Source organism: Dipodomys spectabilis, unplaced genomic scaffold (assembly GCF_019054845.1).
Source record: "Dipodomys spectabilis isolate Male_0828 unplaced genomic scaffold, ASM1905484v1 ptg000115l, whole genome shotgun sequence".
Classification (NCBI taxonomy): Eukaryota; Metazoa; Chordata; class Mammalia; order Rodentia; family Heteromyidae; genus Dipodomys; species Dipodomys spectabilis.
Genome location: NW_024870792.1, coordinates 2,327,512 through 2,349,861, shown reverse-complemented (window position 1 = coordinate 2,349,861; position 22,350 = coordinate 2,327,512). Strand labels below are relative to the sequence as shown.

The 22,350-nt window shown below is 35.4% G+C and overlaps 1 protein-coding gene across 1 annotated transcript in view; it reads right to left on the bottom strand.

Annotated features, from left to right (window-relative positions):
- Positions 1 to 4,500: 4,500 nt before the first annotated feature.
- Stk17b (serine/threonine kinase 17b) overlaps positions 4,501 to 22,350 on the bottom strand; it is a 29,861-nt gene continuing 12,011 nt past the window's right edge. The window contains exons 3-8 of the mRNA XM_042688230.1: positions 17,859 to 18,071; positions 16,382 to 16,526; positions 13,533 to 13,659; positions 11,799 to 11,847; positions 10,604 to 10,783; positions 4,501 to 7,688 (exon numbers count right to left, since the gene is read on the bottom strand). Of these exons, the coding sequence (XP_042544164.1) occupies positions 7,406 to 7,688; positions 10,604 to 10,783; positions 11,799 to 11,847; positions 13,533 to 13,659; positions 16,382 to 16,526; positions 17,859 to 18,071 (997 nt within the window). The 3' untranslated portion in view covers positions 4,501 to 7,405. The remainder of the gene's footprint in view (positions 7,689 to 10,603; positions 10,784 to 11,798; positions 11,848 to 13,532; positions 13,660 to 16,381; positions 16,527 to 17,858; positions 18,072 to 22,350) is intronic.

Genomic DNA, 22,350 nt, shown 5'->3' with positions numbered 1-22,350 from the left:
ATGTTCACACAGGTTCAAGCAGCCAAAAAGGCCTTTCAATAAATGACCAAGCTCTTTTCCTCCCTTTAAACTTGTTTTCAATGGTCTTTAGTCTGTGATTACTTTAATATTCATTTATTTCAGAGATCTCTTTGTGCAAATCTGTTTAAAACCTAATCACGTTCTTATTAAATTTGACTGCTTTCAAGGAAGAAATAAAGTACAATATTGCATTATAAAGACTTGGAACTATATAGGCAGTTATAAAAATTATAAAATTTAAATATGAAATGATGAATGCTGAAACTGGGGAAAATCATGAAGCTTTATGATTTATTCACAATTATTGATTTATGGGAGTAAAAGGTATGCTATCATTATAAGACATAGAGAATGTTATACTGTGTTTGTTCAATAATTCTGTCATTTTCTCCACAAACAAGTTGTACTCATGTTTTCGTCATTCAATATGGCAATATAACCAGCAACAAATTTAACTAGCAATTGTGTCTGTAATTGGTGACCCAGTTGCATTCTACCCTGGCAAGAAATATCGGGATAATTAGCATATATCTTTCCTTTGGCCTCTCAAAGGGGTATTATAATCACTAAATTTAAATTCTGGTGGTGAACCACATTGGATGGAATCCTCACGACTAATTATAAAATAATCTTTTTTTTTTAATCTGAGAGTTGTCCACAGCATAGGATTGAAATCAAACCTAGATGTGAGAGATTATTTGATTCTAACCATATCTGCACTCACCCTCTCCATTGGCAATGCTCCTGAAGTTTCTTTAGCAGTGTATTTTAAGAGAAATGACCCTACATTTTAATAAAGTGGAGGATTGATTTGTTTCCTACAAAGAAAATCTCTCATATTTCTATATAAGACAGAACTGTGGGGCTGTGAAGGTAGCTCAGCAGTAGAGTGCATGCCTTGCAAGCATGAGGCCCTGGGTTCGATTTCTCAGCACCACATAAACAGAAAAGGCGGGAAGTGGCACTGTGGCTCCAGTGGTAGAGTGCTAGCCTTGAGCTGAAGAGCTGAGGGACAGCACCCAGACCCAGAGTTCAGGCCCCATGACGGGCAAAAAAAAAAAAATAAGACAGAAGTGTGTGTGTGTGTGTGTGTGTGTGTGTGTGTGTGTGTGTGTGTGACTGAGTTGTTTTTTTTTAAGATGGGAAATGTTGGAACTTTTCTATTCTCTATCAGAAGGACATAATAGATCAAGAAATCAGAAGACATGGAAAGGTCTTTTATTTTAGGCATTGGAAAGTGTCACCAAAGAGGTAAACTGGTGGAGGTGAAGGCTCAGTAAGAGTGCAGATTCTAGAAACCAAGGCATGGCTGGGATGAGAAACCCCAAGCAGAAGATGGTGACAGTGCCAAGGAAACATGAAGACACGGAAGGCCTAGGAGAAGCAAAGCTTGCTGTATCACATCTGTTGACGATTCCTAATAAGGATAATACGGGCTACCATGCTACAAGGAGTGCAACTGAAAGTAACCATACTTCCCAGAAATTTGGAAGCCTGCTTTTCCATATTGCTTTGACATCTAGTACTGTTTTCTATGTCTCTTTCTGTGGATAATATCCAAAGACATGTTAGTATGGTCAAAATGATTATGAAACATAGTATAAGCTGATCCTCGCTTGGGGATTTCCGTTGTAAATAAAAAGCCCCAAGTAATACTGCAGTAAAAAAGCATGTTCAACATGGGCAAGCACCAAAAGGTTGCATAGCTTGCCACATTAGGAGGAATGTGAGATTTGGAAACGAGGATGGTGGTGTTCAGATATTTCCAGATGTTCATAGCAGAGTACACAATGGAAAGTGGCTTTACCAAATAAGTCTTTATTTTAATCACAGACTGAAAAGTCGAAAAAGGAATCGCGGTCACCACTGTTTCAGGGACTGCAGTGGTCAGTGAGGTCAGGGCCAGTGTCTCCAGGATTCCCTCATCCTCTCCCTTATAGTTACAAATGATGGAAATAGCTCCCACTCAAGATGCTGGGAGCAGTAAGCAATATTTCTGGTTTGCTTGGAGAAATCCAACCACCCAGCCGTACTCTAGTTCATCCCCTACTTCCAAGTGAGCTGGAAAAGCTCCTGTGGTGGAGGCGGCAGGGGAAAAAACTTGACTATGGCTGGTCAGGTAATAATCAAGAGTGTGTTTAACAATGGTCAAGATTATCTTTGAGCCTTGAGTTGTGATTTAACACTTAGAATGTTTACCAAAAGACACCACTAGAATCTGTTAGATGAAACCTGTTAGTTTCTCTAGTAGGAACTTTCTGTGCATGAGGAGCTGGACAAAATAAAGGATGCTATCATTGGACCTATATGAAACTCGTCTTAGGCTCAATGCTGTCTTCCTCCTCCTGCCACACACATTCCAGAGACAAAGACACCATTCCTCCCACCCTAACTCTTTTGGACCTACCTGAGCTCCTGAAGTTACGCTGTCTGTGAGATCCTGTGGTATTTTCAACACACACTAGAGAGTCAGGGGATGTTCTTATGGCTCACAAACCCAAAGAGATCTCTCTCTTTTTTTCCTTCTGAGGCTTTTCTATTCCTTCCTCCAGTAGATGTATTTACAAATAAAATCCCCCCCAAAAGTTTGGGGGTTTCTCTCTGTTTTAAGTGCTATCCCACAGACCCAGAGATCTCTCTCTCTGAGGCTTTTCTATTCTTTTCTCCAATAGACTTGTATATTTACAAATAAAATCCCCAAAGAAAGTTTGGGGGTTTCTCTCTGTTTTAAGTGCTATCATATACTTCAGCCAACACCCAAAAAAATGCAGCCATATGATATGAAAGGGAAAAATAGGCAGGAATTGTGCAAAGACATAAATTATACAAAGAATGCTTGGCTACACACTTGACTTAATAAACTAATCACGAAGTTGCTCAGTATTGAATCTCTCTCTCTCTTTTTTTATTTTTTGGTCTCGGGGCCTTGGTGCTATTCCTTAGCTACTTTTGACCAAGGCTAGTGCTCTACCACTTTGGGCCACAGCTCCACTTCCAGTTTCCTGGTACTTAATTGGAGATAAAGAGTCTCACAGACTTCCCTGCCTGGGCTGGCTTTGAACCACAGTTCTCAGATCTCAGCCATCTCAGCAGCTAGGATTACAGGTATGTGGTACACTTGCCCTACTACTTGTTGGGAGGGGGTCTTGAGGACTTTTCTTTTTTTTTTGGCCAAGGTAGGCCTTAAATGACAATCATATCTTTAAGAAAATGAGATGCAAACTGTCCTTTTATTTCTTCTCATTATGTATATGCTCATTGTTTTCAATATTGTCTCAAATATTTGCTGAATTCTGGATCCTACTTGTTTACATAAAGAGTTGATTTCGTGGGGAAGTATAAAATTTTCAGAAGAGTTAAATTATTTGTCTTCTTCTGTGATGATTGGATTTCAACCCCCTCCCCCCGCAAAAAAAATTCCTTACTTTCTCAAAACAAAAATTGAGTTCATCTGACAGAACTGTTCTCAGCTGCAAGGCAGTATTCTTCTCCATTCAGATCTCATTCTAGAAAATAAATGTCCTTTTGCAGTAATTTTGGTGTCCCTCTTCTTTTTAATTTTTCTGCTTTTCAATGTTTAAAATGCCTTGGAAGCATAATGCTGATGCAATTCTTCAGTATTTTTTCTTTGAGTCTGGAAACTTTTATAGCATGAATAATGGGAATCAACTGCCCCTTAGTCTCCAACCAGATTATAACTTTAAAAAAAAGAACTTCTTATTCATCTTGTTTGTAATAAGCAATATATTGACATTTCCTAAAAGTTCCTATTATTACCAGAGAATAGACCTGCTCAAGTAGGGATGATGAATCTAACCAGCGCCATCTTGGTCACGTGGTGGGTGATAGGGTATTGGGTTTAACTGGCGGCATCTTGTCTTCATGATGGAGGTAGGAAAGTCCCACCTCCAGGTGATGGGTGTGCTTGAATTCCTAAAGGCAGGGGTGGGAACTTGGACCATAGGTTACTGGACCTGCCACTCTTGAGTCCAAGCTCCCAGTAACCCTGCCCCTGACCTGACCCTATTTAGGCCCAGACCACCTCAGGTGTGAGAGATGCTATGCCATGTGACTCCCCGCTCTCCTTCAGTCAACATGGCGTCCCACTTCAGCTCTCTATTATTGTTGATCTGGTTTGTTGGTATTGTTTTTCTGCACTTTCTTTCCTCTCCTGCTCTCATGGCTCAGTTTTCTGACAGTGGTAAGCATATTTGCAGGGCTGCAGGTCTTTGTGACAAGTCTACCTGTGGTTGCTGGCCTTCTGTTAAAGACTCTTGATTCATCCTCTCAAAATGTGGCTGCTCTGTTTTCTCACTATAACAATGCTTGTTTTCAAACTCACCTGGCTTTTCCAGTGGAGAAAACCTACTAAACATAGCTGTAATGGAAAAGGAGTTCAAAGACAACCTGACCCAATGGCCAGAGCATCTAGGAGAGAGTTTAAGAACAGCAAATGATTTAAAACACTGGACAACTATAAATGTAAAAAACAAAGTGCTTTTTAATTTTAGCAAAAAGGATCATTAAGTTGCTAATAAACAGTTTTCTAGGTTTTAAAACCTGGAATATTATATCTGTCTATATGTCCACAAGCAACAATGGAAGTTTAGGTGACTGAGTAGTTGTCGTTTATATGAGATATACAATTATTCTTCTTTAAAATACTTTAATAAAATTTTAAGTTGATAACATTCTCCCAAATTGGAAGTCAAATTATTTTAATATAACTTGAAATGAAAGCACAATTGTTTACACAATAAGGACAAGTTACCAAGTCAGATATCAAAGCAAAAATTCAAAAACAAACAGGAAATGGAAAGTTATAAAGTATCAATATCTATTAATGCTGCTTAGAGCAAAACTATTCAAAGTATAGCCCCTGAACTATTTGCAATCTATCAAAGTGAAAGATGAAGGTCAGCAACATCTCTTATCATCCTGGTTTAGCTGACTTTCTTTCATACTAAGAACAAGACTGTTGACTCAAGTTCTGGTACAATCACCTTATCAGTTCACAGACTAGAGGAGAGGCACTCCTTGCTTTGTTTAAAATGTCAGCATTATTTTACTACTCAGAGTTAAGTAAATTTGAAGCAGGAAAAAGAAATAAAATGACAGTTGTGTTTTTATCTACACATCATATATTTTTAAGTCTCACCTATACAGGGATCTCACTCAAAAGGCAAATTCAATTTCACAAAATATCCCTATTGTAAGTTCTCTTCACAAGTGTTTCATTGTGCCCTAGAGACATATCATTTGTTTTTGATTGATTTTCTTTTCAAGGTTGGGAGAAAAAAAAGAAAGAATAAGAATAATCTCTTACTAATGAATCTTTGCTAATGAATTCTCATGAATTCATTTATTTCCACATTTTAATAAGTCAAAGTATTTAAGTTCACCTTTATCCAAAGGCAGTTTCTATATTTTCTATGCAACTATTAGTTGCTATTTTACAATAAAAACTTTATGTTAGGAGCAAAAGTATAGAGGTTTGCTACTCTGTACTCTATAAATTAAAGGGGAAACATTTACACCATTTTAAGATTCCTCATAGAAAAAGAAAACTGGTCTAAAATGATTTTTTAAGACATGGTTTTTAATTCAAAATTCAATTATTTCTTCATTTCTAGTTTTTGGTTGGTCTGGTATAGTTCATCTGAAAACTTAAAAAATATATTATGGTCTTTTGGGAAAGACTCTCCAATGCCTAAACTATACTTGGACTGTCTTAATCCAGGAGACAAATAAATGGACAATCAACCAATTTAAAACAGTATCTACAGTGTCTATAGTTTCAATGGACCAACAAATGACTTCCTAAAGAATTTGTTTATTATTATTTACTTTTCATTAGAAAAGAGCTCCTTTGGCACCTGAGTTGAACACAGTATTCTAGACCAAAGAACCGCAAGTTGTTTAAAGATCGTAATTTATCTATACATATATACATATACCTATACATATACACATTTACATAAACACAAAGTACAATCAACTTTTCCATTGAAAAAGCCAAAGACTTACAGGAACTTGAAATTCAATCAAATATAGTCACCTGATGAATATTTTTAAAAAGTCATATAAAGAATTTGGATTTAAGAATTTAAGAATGTAAAGGTCTTTTAAGTATTTTTTGATTCATTGGGGGAAATATGCTTTTGTTTTGTCAACATATAGTCTGATCTAGTGACATGTCATGAGATTAAGCACTAAATGGAAACCCATTGAAGATGACCCACAAACAAATCCTCCATAATACTCCCCCCATAATTAGTCACCAGCCACCAATCAACCATGGTGATCTCCCCAGACCCTTACTTGAATGACTCCCAACAGAAGACCATGTTTACAGGCCACTCTGCAGGTGGCCTTGTGGCTAGGCTCCTTGCTGGGAATTGCACACAAGAGTTTTAGAAGAGCTTCATGTCCTACTTTATGCTGCTGCTACTGCTGACTCTGGCATTGTGTATCAGGCCTATTAGAGCTGTGGTTTTTTGTTTGTTTGTTTTTTAAATTCATACTTTTAAGAATTCTCAATGAAGGCTTGTATTCTGAGACTTGGAAGATATCTAAGATTTAGTAAGCTGCCTGACTCTGTCACCATTTTCTGCTACATTCAATAAATATTTTTTATTGAGTAAAAAGGCAGTCTGTCCTGTCCATCTTAGCTAAAAAATAATGAACCTCAATACTTGTATATGAGGCAGTTTCAATCTTCCAGATGTTATTAGAGTTGAGTATGATGAGTGGGCAAAAGACATTTGTGTTAAAAGATGAAGATACTATTCTTTTCTCTGACTTCAGAGACTATCCTTGGCAAAGCTTCCTCTTCATTCTACAGAGCATGCCATATAAAACAAATCTTATGCAGTTTGAAAACAGTTGCAATTGGAAAATAATTTCAATTATAAGCTGCCCTGAAGGACCTACAAACTTAGTATGTATTTTGTTTAGAATTTGGTACCATTTTCCTAAACACAGTGTATCAAGAGAGTCATGGCAAAGGATTCAACTTGGAAGCCAGTAAATCTTCATGTCTCCATTTTATACCAGCCACAACAAAACCTGCCATTTTTTTTCCCTGATATGTCAAGCATTTTTATAAGTTCATCTGAACTTGAATTCTTTCATTAACATGTGAACTCAAATGTGTCATTTATTTTTTGTCATATATGTAAATATTTCCTGCTCTGTTGAACCATTTTAGGAGAGGAAATGACATGTGAGCAACTATAAATTTAGTATTAAAACACTTCCCTAAACTCCTCTATGCAAAAGTGCGTTTGTATAACATAAACATATAGAAAGCTAAAAAATACAATCACATCCTGGAGTAGATGACAAATTTCAGTCAGTCCAAACAAGTTAAAGAGAGAAAGTGCTAACAGAGCAGATCTGAAACCAGTTCATGAGGGCTAGGCAGAGAGTCATCAAAGCGAAACCTTTTTGAAACCATGCTGCTGTCCTCTGGGATATTCTCCTTGTCTTCCTGGTCACCACAGCTCCCATTACAAGAGGATTTACAACACTTGTCTTCAGAGGACCTCCCGGTAAAATCTTGAATTTGAGAGGCACTGGAAGTTTCTTCAGGGTGAAACAAACTTCTGAAGTCCCACTGCTGTAGCCAAGAATGAGAAAGGCAGGTTTCCGCTGATGGTCTTTGCCTATGAGACAAACACCAAGGGAAAAATTGAGTACTAAACTCAAACTGAAACATTTTCAGTGTGGGGGGATTGTTCTGAGAAGTAGGGTGTTTCCGGAGCTCAAATCCCTCAAATCCAGGCCTTGTCCAAACCAGGCAAGTAATACCACTGAATTACACCTCCAGTGCGTGAATCTATATTTATATGGGAGGTTTAAAAATTTCTCTTTTTTTTTTTAGTAAGTCTCTTCTTGGAAGGACAACTTATAGGGCAACAATTTTTGGTGGACAAAACACTAATTTAATTAAAAATCTTTATTCCAGTTGGCCACAACTAGAAGACAGTAGAAACCACTTAATCCTGAGATTTCCTTTACTGCAGAAAAACAAGAAAATGACAGATTTTTTTTTTTTACAACAAATTGTTTCAGTTCAAGTGAAAGATGCCATAGTACTGGTAGCAGGTAGACAGACATGCGCTACAGCTTTAAGTTTACCTGAAGGCGCAAAAGAAGTAAAATAAATCAAGGGAAAATTTCAGCTCTGTGTTCCAATTCTGCTGTCTGCTCATGTGTGGTTTCACCTTATATACAAAATAGTTCCTGTGTGAGATGGCTGAAGTGAGGAAAAGTGGAGCCCCTAGTTAGCCCTGACATGTCATGCTTAAGGACTCCGCTGCTCATGGAACTTATATATGAAACTCTAGTCAAAAGGCTTATAAACATATGTTAGCCTAAGCAATGAAAATTAGGAAAGTTAAACTGTTAATTGAGATAGGCCAACTTTAAAAAGACAAGTATCACTCCTATGTAGAGTTGAGACCTAATTAAAATAATAAAAGGACATGACAGTAAAAGGAAAACTGAGGTGACCAGCAAGACAAGGGGAAGAGAGAGTGACAGAGGGTGAATATCATAGGAGTATGTTAATATATTTGTATGAAAATAACTTGATGAATCTTGCCAAGAACTTAATAAGGAGAGGGGAGGAAGGAAGGGGATTAAATAAGAGTAATATAGATAGTTGAATTTGATTCAAGATATATGTGTATAATATGCATATATGTATATGTAAACATCTCAATGAAGCCTTTTGTACAATTAATTTATGGTAATACATTTTTAATTAGTAAACTTACAAAATCTCTTGCATTTATAAACCCTTTGAAGGAAAATGTAAATAAGTAATTTATATTCTGTATTATATTGGATTCATAAAGGTAGCAACATCTAAATCTCGGCAAACAAAAGCTACTTTTTCATGATGTTTATCTAACACTTGGAGTTTTAAAATTTTGTTTTCAACTAAGTTACTGTAGTGATATGGTAAAATATCACAATTTGCAAAAGGATGGAAACACTGAGCTATAATCATAACTGTAAGTTTAACACAAAAAACATTTTGTATGTTTCTTTGTTTCTATTGGTTTGTTTTATTGGCAATACTGGCGTTTGAACTCAAGACCTGGAGCTTACTCTACCACTAGAACCTATGCCTCCATCCCTGCTCTTGGCTGGTTACTTGAAGATGGAATCTACTAGACTTTTCTTCTCGAGCTGGCCTAGAGTCACGATCCTCCAGATCTCCACATCCTGAGTAACTAGGATTACAGGTGTTAGCCACCATTACCAGGCAGTCTTTTGCTTTTATATATAGGGTTTTTTCTGATTATAAAAAAATTAAAGTGCTTGTTATAGACATTTTTAGAATTTAGGTACATAATGTTTAAAAAACAAAATAGCTTATAGTGTCAAACAATATTATTATTACTACTTTTACAAAATAACCATTCATGGTCAAATTATAACCAGTAAGAATTGTTTGGACTTAAACTAATTGAATAAAATAATTTAGAAACCTAGTCATTATCATCATCATCAAATAAGGAAATGGAGTCGTTTGTCAGAGGTAGAAAACTGAAAAGTCAGAGGTAGAAAACTGAAAAGTAAGAAAGTCAAAAGCCGGGCACTGGTGGCTCACGCCTGTAATCCTAGCTACTCAGGAGGCTGAGATCTGAGGATCGCAGTTCAAAGCCAGCCCGGGCAGGAAAGACCGTGAGACTCCTATCTCCAATAAACCACCAGAAAACCGGAAGTGGCGCTGTAGCTCAAGTGGTAGAGCACTCGCCTTGAGCTGAAGAGCTGAGGGACAGCGCCCAGGCCCAGAGTTCAAGCCCCACGACCGACAAAAAAAAAAAAAAAAAAGAAAGTCAGGATCCCCTTCAGGGCACATCCCAGCTTCTCTACCTGTGAATCCAGGCTACTTGGAAGGACACAGAACTGATCCTGGGTAAAGAGAAGCTCAGCTTTTCAGTTTCCATTTTATTGCCTTGACCTTATTCAAATGAGTAAGGATCCTAAGCTATAGTTTCAAGTCCCTTGTATTAAAGGATCTGATCATTAATTTTTATCTTATTTAACCATAAACCATTCACAATGAATTTATCATAGCCAGTCTATTTCTAACTATTTACAAGGATCATCTAGCTGAGAGATAACCCAAATCTTCCCTTCATTCTAAATTGCCTGCTATATATTTTCCATTTGAAGTTACCAATTCATTATTTAGTGATCAGTTCTATCACCTGTCCCTCTATTTAACCAAAAACTTTAATATTTCTAATAATTATATATCAGTCTAGAATGTATCCTTTTTGATTTTTCAAAATGTAAGTTATTATCTTTTATTTTTTGACTGGCTGATATTAATTGTACAAAACAATGGGTTTCCTTAGGAAAATTTCATACATGTATGGATGAACTCTGTATCTGTGTATTCTGGTCATATTTATTTCCCTACTCCCTCTGTCCCTTCTCCCAGACTTCTCTTCTCTTCCCAGTGGTACCCAATCTGCATGTAATGAAACAGGTACATTCTTGTAAAAATAGGTTCATATTATTTATCTTATAATGTTAAAAAACAAATATTCTTACTTACTCTGGATTTTTTACTAGAAGGCTCTGGATAAACTCTATGGCCAGCTGTGAGACTGATGAAAATGTTTCTTCTGAATAATCTACATTAACTTGAGAAATATTAAGATAGGTTTGTTGATGATCTTCCCCCACAAATGGTGAAGTACGAGTTAACAACATATATGCGATTATGCCAATGTTCCTGAAAAACAAAGGAAGAGAAGGGAACTTAAAACATACATTAATTTTAGAACACAGAAAGAAAATATGATCAATATGCTACAAATTCTCTTCATCAAATCTGATCCAGCTAAACAATGGACTTAAATTACCTGTAGAAATCATAATATTAAAATTGAAATAATGATATTACTTCAAAGCTTGCTTCACAGATTCCTAAAATACATCAGGAAATCTACTGTGCAGCCTTCGGCACAGGCACAAAACTGCTGTGGCAGTCTCTCAATGGTGCCCATGCTACATCGAGGATCTAGGAATGTAACAGAGGTTCCATGCAATTGGAGGATAAATAAATTTGACAAAGCACATGGCTGGATATATTTCTCACTATAAAAATTTTCAAGCTGTGAGTGTATTAGTAACCAGGCTGGTACTCAGGAATTAGATGAAGACAATATAGACATAGCCCACACACTTACCTAGCCAGAAGATATTTCTCTTAGGCAAACTTAGGCAGTTTCTCAGAACACAAGAATAAATCTAAATTTCCACTTGACCTATGAAGTTAGCTTCCCTATCACATTCTCTGTGTTAGCCACAAAAACACCCAATTTCCTAGAGATGTTCCTTCATAAAACTGTGTGCACCACCAAATTTCTCTGTGTAGCAAATACCTTTGCCTAACTCTTCTATATGTAGACCAGATGCTTCCCATTGGCAGGAGGAACCTCACAAATTCTATCCAGGCTTTTGGACCACTGTATCTTTATAATAGAACATGAAGCAATACATGAAGGCTGTTTTGTTCTCTTATTCATCTGAATATTCATCACTGAAAGGGCTTCCTATTTATTTTTATATCTTTGGCTCACAGTCTGTTACTTAGAAAGGGTGAATATGTGATTATTGTCCTGGGGCATAATAATGATACTCGAATAAAATATTTTGAAGAAAACCTTATTTACACTTGAGATAAAGACTTTAGACTACACACTATCCAACTCTCAAGGAGGCATTCAGACCACACAGAGGCTTACCACATATCTGTTGCTGTGGTAATAGGCTCAAAGTCCAGTATTTCTGGAGCTGAAAATGAAAATAAAATTCAAATTCAACATCATTGACAAATGTTAAGTCATGATAATTAGGTAAATCAGTAGTGGAGTTCATTTTGAAAAGTCAAGTGATACATGCTTAATAGGAATTTAAAACAGCTTTAATCATCTTGTGATGCTTAAACATTTTAATATTAAGCAAATTATATGACCAGGTTGTTCAAAATGCTGACAACTATGTACTTTAAAAAACAAATCATTAAGGTAAATCTCAGGAAAAGACAATTATAAAGAAATAAAATGTTAGAAGGTAGAATTTTTTAAAGTTTTTTTTAACTTTCTTAGGAATTAATTTATATTGTTTTATTGGCTTAATTTAAGTTTCTATTTAGGGAGTAAAAAGGATTATCATAATTGTGCTTTTTAAAAAGCTAAATCTTCAAGAATAAATGTTATTCTTGCACTGTCAATAATCCAATTTCAGCCAGGCACCAGTGGCTCATGCCTGTAATCCTAGCTACTCAGGAGGCCGAGATTTGAGGATCATGGTTCAAAGACAGCCCGGGCAGAAAAGTCCGTGAGACTGTTATCTCCAATTAGCTACTAGAAAACCAGAAGTGGTGCTGTGGCTCACGCGGGAGAGCGCTCGCCTTGAACTGAAGAGTACAGGGATAGCGCCAACCGTAGAGTTCAAGCCCCACAACTGACCAAAAAAAAAAAAAATCCTATTTTTTCAGTGATTAATGCCCAGCTTTCTACACAGAGAAATTTCTGAAGCTTAATGTTTTTAATAATAAAACCTTTGAGTCATATATATTGCCAATCTCATTAAATTAACTACTACCTTTAAACATTCTCTGAGTTATTTTATCAGTAATTACAACCATCTATTCTACAAAACTTTAGCTTATATTAGCATGCAAAAGTTAGTATTTTGCTTTGCTTTTCATTTCTGGAAGAACATTGCTGAACTGAGTGAGAACTGTTCTGTTTAGTTTTATCTTTTCAATGTCTTTTCAATATCTATATAAACAACAAAAGATAAAATTATTAATGATCTAATTTCAAAACACCTTAAAGTTATATACTGCTTCACACAACTTAAGAATCTTTTGCATGATCTAATTTATGGAGTTAGTACAATATTCCCAGACTGGTTAATTATGGGTAAAGTCCTAAAGAGAACTTTGTACCCTTCTTTCTGAAAATTGTATAGAAAGCCTTACATCTATCAAATAGTAGCACAAACAACAACTTTCCTGCTGACAATTCCTCCTTGTAAATCAAAGATACTAGTGCTGCAAAAGCCTTGGAGGTAGGGCCTTCACAAGTAATCATGGAATATTTGATTCCATTTTTCTCTTTCTATTTCTTTCTCATTGCCTGTTTTCCCTCTTACCCATTTCTTTTCTCTTATGGACATAATTATTAAACTTATGCACTTACTTTCTTGTGAATTATTATGAATGTTCTGTACTCAATGTAGTTCATTTAAATGTATCATAAGCATTTTCGGTGTTTAAAGTAAGTCCTGGAATTCCATGTCCTAAAATGCTTTTTTTCCCCCTTCACTTTGAGGGATTAAATCCAGGGCCTCGTACATGGTAGATAAATGTTTTACCACTGAGTTACACCCCTAGCCATAAAATAGTTTTAGAGAGGTTTCATTTACTCAATAAATTTCAAAATGTTATAGAAAACAAACGAAATCATTACCTAAGTATTCTGGTGTTCCCATGATTTCCCGCAGCTCGCATGAATTCCCAATTTTTCGCGACATTCCAAAATCCACAATTTTTATATCCCCAAGTGGGTATATACTGCTCAATAATATATTCTGTGGCTAAAGAAAGTACAACAAAAAGTAATAAGTAATTATCAATACAAGAATACTAGTCTCACATTAGAGGTAAATTAAGTGTAATGTATTGCTTAGCTATGATGTATTTCATTACACAATTTACCAACACTTACTCAATTACTATTTGGGAAGAGCTACACATTTACTGATGCATAAAGTAACAAACATACTAAAAAAAAGATTGTCAGTTTGGAGAAAAGAGAAGCCAGACATATTGATGATATGATAATAAGGACATTGTAATAAAGATAAGACTACCTAATTCTGATATAAAGAAGTCCAAGATGTTTGTGCAGTAGAAACAATGCCTATGCTGAGTCTCAAAGACGCACAGGAATAGGCCAATGAAGAAAGTGCTCTGGAGTAGCACAAATGACAGCATAAAGGAATGAGCATGTACACACATTTCTAGAAGTAGAAAATGGCTCATGAGAGTACAGTACTTCTGGATGAACTAGGCCTTGCTGTTCCCAAGTTCCCAGTTGAGAGCATTAAGATGCATGGTACACATTCATAAGGAAATGGAAAGATTTACTTTATTTAATAAGCCAGACCCAAAGAAACATAGGTTGCATGGTTTTCCTCATTTGTGGTAACTAGATTGTGCCTATAAACCTACAAGCAAACATACTGGATGGTTAAAAAAAAAAAAATACACTGGGACATGATAAATTATACAAGTGTCTAGGCATTCACACAGTGAGACCAAAGGAGTATATTCCTAGGAGAGGATCACAAAGGTACAATAGCTATGTGCATATATAAAATAATATTTATTGAAATGAACTCCAAGAAATGGAGATGAGGTTTTTTTGTCTCTGTTACTATTTTTTTTATTTCTTTTCCTTTGTCTTGTTTGTCTTTGGTAGGGAAAGGAGGGGGGCACAGAAATGGAAGGACAAAAGGTAAACAAATGCAGCAGTGAAACTCACTAGACATTATGTTGAAAATTAACTATACAACTTGTGGGTGGGGACAGGTGGGAAAAACCTGGAGAATGTGAGGGAAGAAGTAACACTGTTCAAAAAGAAATATACTCATTATTTGATTTATGTAACTGTAACCCCTCTGTACATCACCCTTACAATAACAAGTTTTTAAAAAGAAATAAAAAAAGATGCATGGTAGACTCCCCATCCATCACCTCTCAGACTATGTGACTTTGCTTGATTATTGTAGTCTGTGGAGTATGACAAAGTTCCTTGCTGCTATCAAAACCAAAGATACATGCAGAGATTCTGTTCTCAAAGTCTCTCCCAACTTCTGGGAAATCTTGTGTTTATTATTAAATCACAGAGACTCTTACAGAAGAGACTGCAGGGGTAATTTTAGTACTTCTGTCAACTTCAGGCTTTATTATATTAAAAAATCACATTTACAAGATACCCCTGACTTCCAGTCTTGCGTGATGCTGTATAATGCACTTGGTTTATCTGTGGCAGGAGAAAGACCCAAAAGAAAGCAGATGAGAGCACTATTATCTTGGTATTTACCATGTGGTTTCTGTTTGAATATCTTAACAGTAGTGCAAATGGTAGGGCTGCTAAATAATAATCATTCTTCCTCCTCCACAGAGAAATATTGTTTTTCTGTCCAATACAGAAAACATTTGTTCTTTCATTTGAAAATGTTTTGGCTTGTTCTGTCTGGGGTTTGACTGGGATCCTATCTACACTTCTCATGTAGCTGGGATTATAGACATGTGCCACCATGCCTGGCCCTTATTTTAAAGATTTTACAGGACATTCAAATGGTATCCAACTTGGATTTAGAAAAAGGATTTAGAAATTAAGAGACAGGCCTGAGAATAGGTAGTGAGTTTTAGAATTATTATTTTTATTATGAAAATAAGAATGGAAGCCAAAGGATCATACAGATGCAGACGATATACAGAAAGAAAAGTTCAATGTTCAAAAAATAAGAGGCAAATCTGGGTGCTGGAAGCTCACTCTTATAATCATAGTTCCTCAGGAGGCTGAGATCTGAGAACTGCAGTTTGAAGCCAGCCTGGGCAGAAAAGTCTGAGAGACTCTTATCTCCAATAAATTACTCAGAAAAAGCCTTGAGCAAATAGAGCTCAGAGAAAACACCCAGGCCCTGAGTTTGAGGCCCAGGATTTGCAAAAAATAAAAAAATAAATAAAAAAGTAAGAGGCAGATTAATACAGACTTTAAGGTCTTTGAGTAGCTGTGGCAAGAAGACGACGAGAAAGGACAAAGCATGAAAAGTCAGAGTTGTAGGGGTATGGTCAGGGAAGAATGATCTGGAAGGAACCAAAGGTCCCACATCCTCAAGTGAAAGATGAGTAAGAAAAATGGGAGCCAATGAGCAAGGGTTAATAATGGCACAACATCAGAAATGGAGATAAGAATTAGGTATTTCAGAGATAGAAGTTTCATAAAACAAGAAGGTCTAAGACACTGCGCTAAAAGTGAGATAGAGTAGAATGACAACAGGATTCAAGAATGATACAAGAATGATTCATTTTAAATGCTCAGCAATTAATCTGAGCAGCTCACACATGCAGCCTACTATCTGCCGAGAACAAATGCAGTCCATGTAGCATGCAGGCAGGCAGAGTGCAGCAATGTAGTCCAGATGATGAGGACGTGACTTGTCTATCAATACTAGCCTAAAACTGTGCCTACCAAGAGCAGAGAAAGAACAACAGTGCCATGTGGTTTTAAATCATACCCTACCTTACCTTTAAATCAAGGTGTACAATGTTATTCTGATGTAGGTAATAAACTCCTTCAAGTATTTGTTTCATAAGTCTGATAACGTCATTTTCAGAGACCATTTCAGCCAGTTCGGGCAAACACAAGTTGAAAATTTCTCCACCTGCAGCACTGAAACAAAATTTTAAAAAAATGTACCTAAAAAACCATCATTTAAAAATTTTATAGACCTCTTTGGTGAAAAACACAAGGCAATCTAAATTTGTGTATGTGCTTTTATATTTATCTATGTGCATGTCTGTGTGAAAAAAGAAAAAAAGTGAATGAGAAGGAGATTTTTCAAGAAGAAAACACATACAAAAAGATTTTAAATCTGGGTACCAATACCCATACTTAATAAATAATATTTAATAAAATTTAATAAGTACATACTTAATAAACAAAATTGAATCATCTTATAATCTAATAATGTTATTGTCTACCTTACCTTTGAAATAAAAATATGACACATATATAATATATATGTGGTGGCTCCTACCTGTATATGATAGGTATATAAACATCTATATGTAATTACATATATATATATGTGATATATTTGTACATGACATATATGTATGTCAGTGTTTACTTAGCACATCCCTTCTCAGGCTCTCTTGAACAAGAGGCACAGGATGACAGTGACAACCTTACTCTTTGCCCTCATTTCATTTTAACCAAACAAAAACACTCAAATACTGATAGTGGTCTAAACATGTTCATGAAGAGAGATTCAAGACAATATTCACTAACAATAATAATAATTCACCAATAATAATAAGATAATATTCATTAATATTACTAAGGTATTTGTATGCAGAAGAAGAAAATGAACAGATGAAAGTTCAGATTCTCTTAAACTAAGTTCTTCATTGCATGTTGAAAGATAGCAAATAAAAAGAGAAAATTATGGAAAGCACTTCCCGGTGCTTAGGAAATGAGGTCCAGGACAGCAGGGTCCCTACAGTGCTGTCTATGGAAATCAAGACTGCCTGGGTTTCAATCTAGCTGTCACTAATCAGCTATCTGAACCAAGACAAAATGCCTTTATGATTTCTACTGTGATGCCTGAATAAATACAGTTCATATACTAGTAATAATACATTAGAGAATCACTTAAAGTATTGAGTACAATAAATGTTATAAAGATCAAAGTAGATCATTTTTATAAGTATTTACGACAGTATCTACCACATTGTAAATAATTCAGTAAATTAAGTTACTATTACAATGAGCCAACAAACAGCTCCAATTCTAGCCAATATCCAGCCTTTCTGAATATGAAGGCTTCTTATTGAAGGAAAATTTAAAAGTTTTTGTTCAATTAAAATTTATTTTGGAAAACATCATATGATACACATAAAAGTGCTCATAATGGCTTCTCCAGTGTAAGAAGAGGAGTTGTGTGCCCATAAAATCCCAATATATAAATAAATGAACAAGCATATGGGTGTATGTACTTACTATTCCAGTATCAAAATGATATCGCTTGTATTTTCATAGACCTCATGAAGATTAATCACATGAGGACAAGACTTTGCCAATTCCAGCACAGCGATCTCATGCAGAATCTCTGCTCGACAATCTTGACCTCTTCTTCTCTTTTTTAGAAATTTTGCAGCATATTCTTGGCCAGTAGATTTTGATATACACTGTCTAACCACGGCAAATTTTCCCCTGGGGGAGAAAAAAGGAAAGTTTTAACTTTTCCATAAAGAACATTAGAATATTACAGGTACTATTACATCCCCAACTTAAATCATTTCTTTCAAATACTGATGCCAAATACTGATTTTCTTTTTTTTTTTTTTTTGTCGGTCATGGGGGCTTGAACTCTGGGCCTGGGCGCTGTCCCTCAGCTCTTCAGCTCAAGGCGAGCGCTCTACCACTTGAGCTACAGCGCCACTTCCGGTTTTCTGGTGGTTTATTGGAGATAGGAGTCTCACGGTCTCTCCTGCCCGGGCTGGCTTTGAACCGCGATCCTCAGATCTCAGCCTCCTGAGTAGCTAGGATTACAGGCGTGAGCCACCAGCGCCCGGCTTCCAAATACTGATTTTCTTTAAAGAGAATCACTTATATGTATTTTTAGTAAAGTTTACAGTACTATCACATAAAATGTAAATGTCGAACTATAGTGGCAAGATAAGAATGAAATTTACTCTTACTAACATGATATTTACAAATGATAATCTCTCTTATATACTAACTCTATTTCATACTCTTGTTGTAAATGATTATGAATTATGATTCATATGATTTTATGTAGGAAGTGCTATTCTGGTTTTTGCACACCCCACAGAAGCTACACAATTCGGTCAAGAGAAAGATTCAAACTTAAGTTTTCTATTTCCCAAACTGTACCCTTCTTCAAGGATCACATACAATCTCTAATCAAAATAGCTCTTTTTCAAATATAAGAAACTGAAATGAATACAAAATTGAACATATATAACATATAATTTTAATGCAATAATCTGCCTTTGACTATAGCTTTTTGTCAGCTTGGAACTTTCCTATTATAATGTTCAAGTTGTTTTGCCAATGTATTCCTTAGTAATGCTCACTAGTCAACTAAAACAGATATGGGTATTCTACAGAGGGGATTGATTCAGACATTTCTTAGTTAACTAAGAAAATTAGTGGTTAGATGCAAACATACTCAATAAAGTCATACTTGTCATATTAGAAATAAGTGTGTTTATTCCTTTTCAATAGCAGTTTTCAACACTTTAGCCAAAATGTAAGAACATGCCAAAATTAGTTACCATTGGTATACTGTGTATAAAGAGCCCACAATCACCTAACACGTAGTTCTACAATAACTTAAAGCTATTTATAGTCAGATTACTTTGAGAACTAATAAAAGAGAATGACTTGCAGATTCATAAAATGTATATACCCCTGTAGGTAGGAAGCATTACAGTCAATTCCCCAAAGAGTTGACAGATTTTGAAGCTATAAACCAATCATGTCTTCTAAACTGAAGTCTAGAGGATTTAAAATTAAGAACCTCTACCCTAAGGTTCAAATTACTCTCTTTTGTGGTCCCAACAAATTAGGAAAAAGTGAAAAATCTTCAACAACTAACTTTGGTCCAACATCCCTTGTCTCACTTCCCTTTTGAACATATTTCTACCAGCACTTTTTTCACAAGTAAAACAATTTTTAACACTCTGGTGTAAAAGATATATGTAAGGTAAAACAATAAATTATTTTATTGTACTTTAGTTGCCATTCCCAAGAGCCAGCAAGACAAAAATTCCTTCTCTTCACTCTTTATACCAATTTTCTCAAAATCCATGCCAAGGAGAGTGACTGGGAAAACAAGCTAAAAGGTACAGCTAGCAATGTGCGGGGTTTGTCAGCTATAATTTGACTCCTCCATTCATTAAAATATATCTATATTACATGAGTTGGTATATACGGACCTGATTCTTTGAAAGCAGTTTTAAGATTTGAGAATGTTTAACTATAAAATATTTTCTTACTGTACGCAAAAGGAATATAGATAGATGTATTTCAATAAACATATAAAAAGTTAACCAACCTTTTTAACTTTATATTCAAAATCATTGCTGATTTATATTGGTTACCTTGAGTAGGAAGATGATCAAGGTCATATATGAAATTAAACCAAGAATTAAACAGAGAAATGTGAATTTCTAACTTTCTGTTCTATCACATAATAATTTCTCCTTTTAAAATGACTACTTCCTCCCCTTCCACCCTACCACCCTAGGCTAGGAAACATAATTCACTTCCACTAATTCTTAGATTTAGATGCAAAACTCTGCCAAAAAACAGAAAGGAATTGTACAAATAATTTACCTTATAAAATTCAGGAAACCAGTTAGCAAAGACAATTTTGCATCTGAAAAAATAGTTTGCAGTATCAACTATGACAATTTAGTTCTGCTACAATTGTTTATACCTATAGTATTTCTAGAATTCTCCCAAAAACAAAAAACAAAAATAAATAACATCTTATATCTAATTGTCTCAGGTATTTTTTTTTTTTTTTTTGTCGGTCGTTGAGCTTGAATTCTGGGCCTGAGCTCTGTCCTGAGCTCTTGAGCTCAAAGCTAGTGCTCTACCACTTGAGCCACAGCACCACTTCCGGCTTTATAGTGGCTAATTGGAGATGTGTCTCATGGACTTTCCTGCCCAGTTGGCTTTGAACCATGATCCTCAGATCTCAGCCTCCTGAGTAGCTAGGATTACAGGCATGAGCCACCAGGCTCAGCTTGTCTCAGGTATTCTTGAGAAACTTTTTAAAAGCACTTCTCATTAATCTAGGGCAAATGTGACCAAATAACGTTGGTAATGATTTATCTGCCAATGTTTATCCCTAAGTAAAGGCTCCATGAAGGTAGGGGACATATCTGACCTAATTACTTTAGTAATTATAAAATCCACACTTAGTTACCTAATGTCTCATAGAAACTGAAATAACTACCATTTACTATGCTATTTTTTTATCCTGTGGTAAGGTATTTGTGCTTTTTAAAGTGTGTGATTCCTATATGTGTATCTGTGCATATATTCATTTAAATATTGTGAAACAAGGAAACTATTTTTATCATAATTATCAGATGCCTTAGGAAAATTCCAAGTATTTTTCTAGTCTAAAATGCTAGTTGTAGCTTGAAAGTATCAAAAAGAATCTGCAATATATAAGGTTCTTATTCCAAATTTAACAGAAACATTCAAGAAAACTTGCAACATTTACCAAAAGTACTTCATGCGTATGGCCAAAAGAGGCAAGTCTGTCTAGATTTCCCAGTAGTGACAAGGTCTAGCAGTTAGTTACTTTTGACAGTCTAGAACACACAATAAAATGTGAATGCATGAGAAGGGCAAGCCACAAAGGAAGCTGACGTTGATTTCTGAAGCTGCCTCACCCTTTTAACCACAAGTCCTATGAAACTTTGCCTCAGCTGTGGGGGAGGGGTAGAAAAAACTTACCCCACATGTTAAAAAATAGGAACAATGCAAGGTTTTTGAGAATAGCAAAAAACAAAACTTTTATGAATTTTCTTTTAGATTGTTAAAGGGAAATAATTCCTAAACATTGACATTTTAAAATTAATGAATTAGAACCAGTTCATTTATAAAGATAATTTCATAGTTTTCCACAGCAGAATTATATATTTATACACTACAGTAGCATACAAAGACCAGTTATAATATGGAAAGTACTTTAAGCTAGTTCCTGACAAATGAAAAGTCGTAATCTTTTTTAATTATCAAGGTCTAAAATCAAATGCATCAATACTCGCCATATGACTCAATACGTGGAAAGAACTCAAAGAAAGATGGTACATAAGTCTCATGAAGATAGAAGATGGGATAGTAGCACTCTGAATTTGTTCTAACCAGATTCTACCATGAGATGTTGTGCTAAACTATTAAAAAGTATGCTGATTCAAATTTATGGTTATTTCTTATGATGGCATGTAAAAATAAATTTAGAATTATGGATAATGGTCTCCTCAAAGTTTAAGTTCTCCAAAAACCTTTGAGGAAAAACAAAATACTTCATAGACATCATAGTTCCCGCAATACTTCCTTATTTTGTAAAATTAATTTAATAAAGAGAAAATTTACCTATCAAATTAGCAGCCTAGGAAAATAAAAGCATATTTTTATTATATGGATTATTCAGGCTTTTTTATATATAATTAACTGCTCAGGGAAATTTCCAAATATTTTTGTAATAAAAGGAAACTTTGAGACATTTAGTCTAGCTTCTCACTGTTAAAAGAAAGCAAGTAGATCACATAACCTATATCCAGCACAAAGACAGGTCAACTGACATTTTGTTCTGTTTCTACTAAAATATTACACAAATTGGATGGAAACTGAGGTGGGGAGAGACGGAGGGGGAGGGAGGAACAGAGCGAGAGCCAGGTAGACATGTCCTGGCTGGAGCCTCAGGCTTCCTTGGTAAGAGTCC